Below are 1,118 nucleotides of genomic sequence, written 5' to 3' on the forward strand. Positions count from 1 at the left end.
TTTTCTGCTACAGGTATCGACTTTTGTGGGCCTTTCTACATTAAAGAGAAGAAATTCCGCAATCGGACCAAAGTTAAGGCGTACGTTTGCGTCTTCGTATGCATGTCCGTGAAAGCCATACACCTCGAACTTGTGAGTGACCTGTCATCCGACGGTTTTCTCGCCGCGTTACGTAGATTCGTTTCGAGACGCGGAATACCAGAGCACATTTACTCCGATAACGGAACAAATTTCGTAGGCGCGAATAATCAGCTCAAAGAAATGTATTTACTATTTAACTCCGAGCAACATAAGAATCTCGTAAGCCAATTTTCCATTGATCACCGCATTATTTGGCATTTTATACCACCTATTGCTCCTCATTTCGGTGGGTTATGGGAGTCATCGGTAAAACTCTTCAAGCATCACTTTAAACGGGTGGTGGGAGATTCGTTATTTACATTTGAAGAGTTGAATACGTTCGTAGCCGAAGTCGAGGGTATTCTCAATTCTAGGCCGATTGCATCTCTCTCATCCGATCCGAACGACTTGCTGGCCTTATCGCCCGCTCATTATCTTATTGGGAAACCGCTAAACGCCCTCCCTGAGGGAGATCTGTCGTCTGTTCCAGCCAATCGATTGTCTACTTGGCAGCACATCACCAAGGTGAGACAAGACTTTTGGGCACGCTGGAACTTGGAGTATTTAAACGAACTCCAAATGCGCAAAAAATGGACCAAGGATGGAGTGGAGCTCAAAGTCGGAGCAGTCGTGCTCATTAAAGACAAAAACCTACCTTGTGCGCAATGGGCACTAGGCAGGATAGCGGCACTGCATCCAGGCGAAGACGGAGTCTCTCGAGTCGCTACCATCAAAACGACGAATGGAGACATAAAGAGAGCGACGAAACTTCTCTGCCCTTTGCCAGTGGAGAAGTAGTCGAACTTTGACATTTCAATGCGATGTTGCACATGTGTATAAGCGAACATAATATAAGCAATTCATATGCGATAGACTAGTAATAAATTGAACGTATGTAATAAATTGATCGATACTCTCTCTCAATAGGGGGAGTATGTCGTGTTGAGCTCAACAGATATAATATATGATTTTACAAAGCATGCACACGCACACGTACA

The 1,118-nt window shown here is 44.5% G+C and overlaps 1 protein-coding gene across 1 annotated transcript; it reads left to right on the plus strand.

Moving 5' to 3' along the window:
* Nucleotides 1–102: 102 nt before the first annotated feature.
* Nucleotides 103–918, plus strand: LOC108771219 (uncharacterized). The gene has a single exon (XM_018539808.1). The coding sequence runs from the start codon at nucleotides 103–105 to the stop codon at nucleotides 916–918; it is 816 nt and encodes a 271-aa protein (XP_018395310.1).
* The last annotated feature ends 200 nt before the right edge of the window (nucleotides 919–1,118 follow it).

The sequence above is a fragment of the Cyphomyrmex costatus genome, unplaced genomic scaffold (assembly GCF_001594065.2).
Source record: "Cyphomyrmex costatus isolate MS0001 unplaced genomic scaffold, Ccosl1.0 C2274447, whole genome shotgun sequence".
Lineage (NCBI taxonomy): Eukaryota > Metazoa > Arthropoda > Insecta > Hymenoptera > Formicidae > Cyphomyrmex > Cyphomyrmex costatus.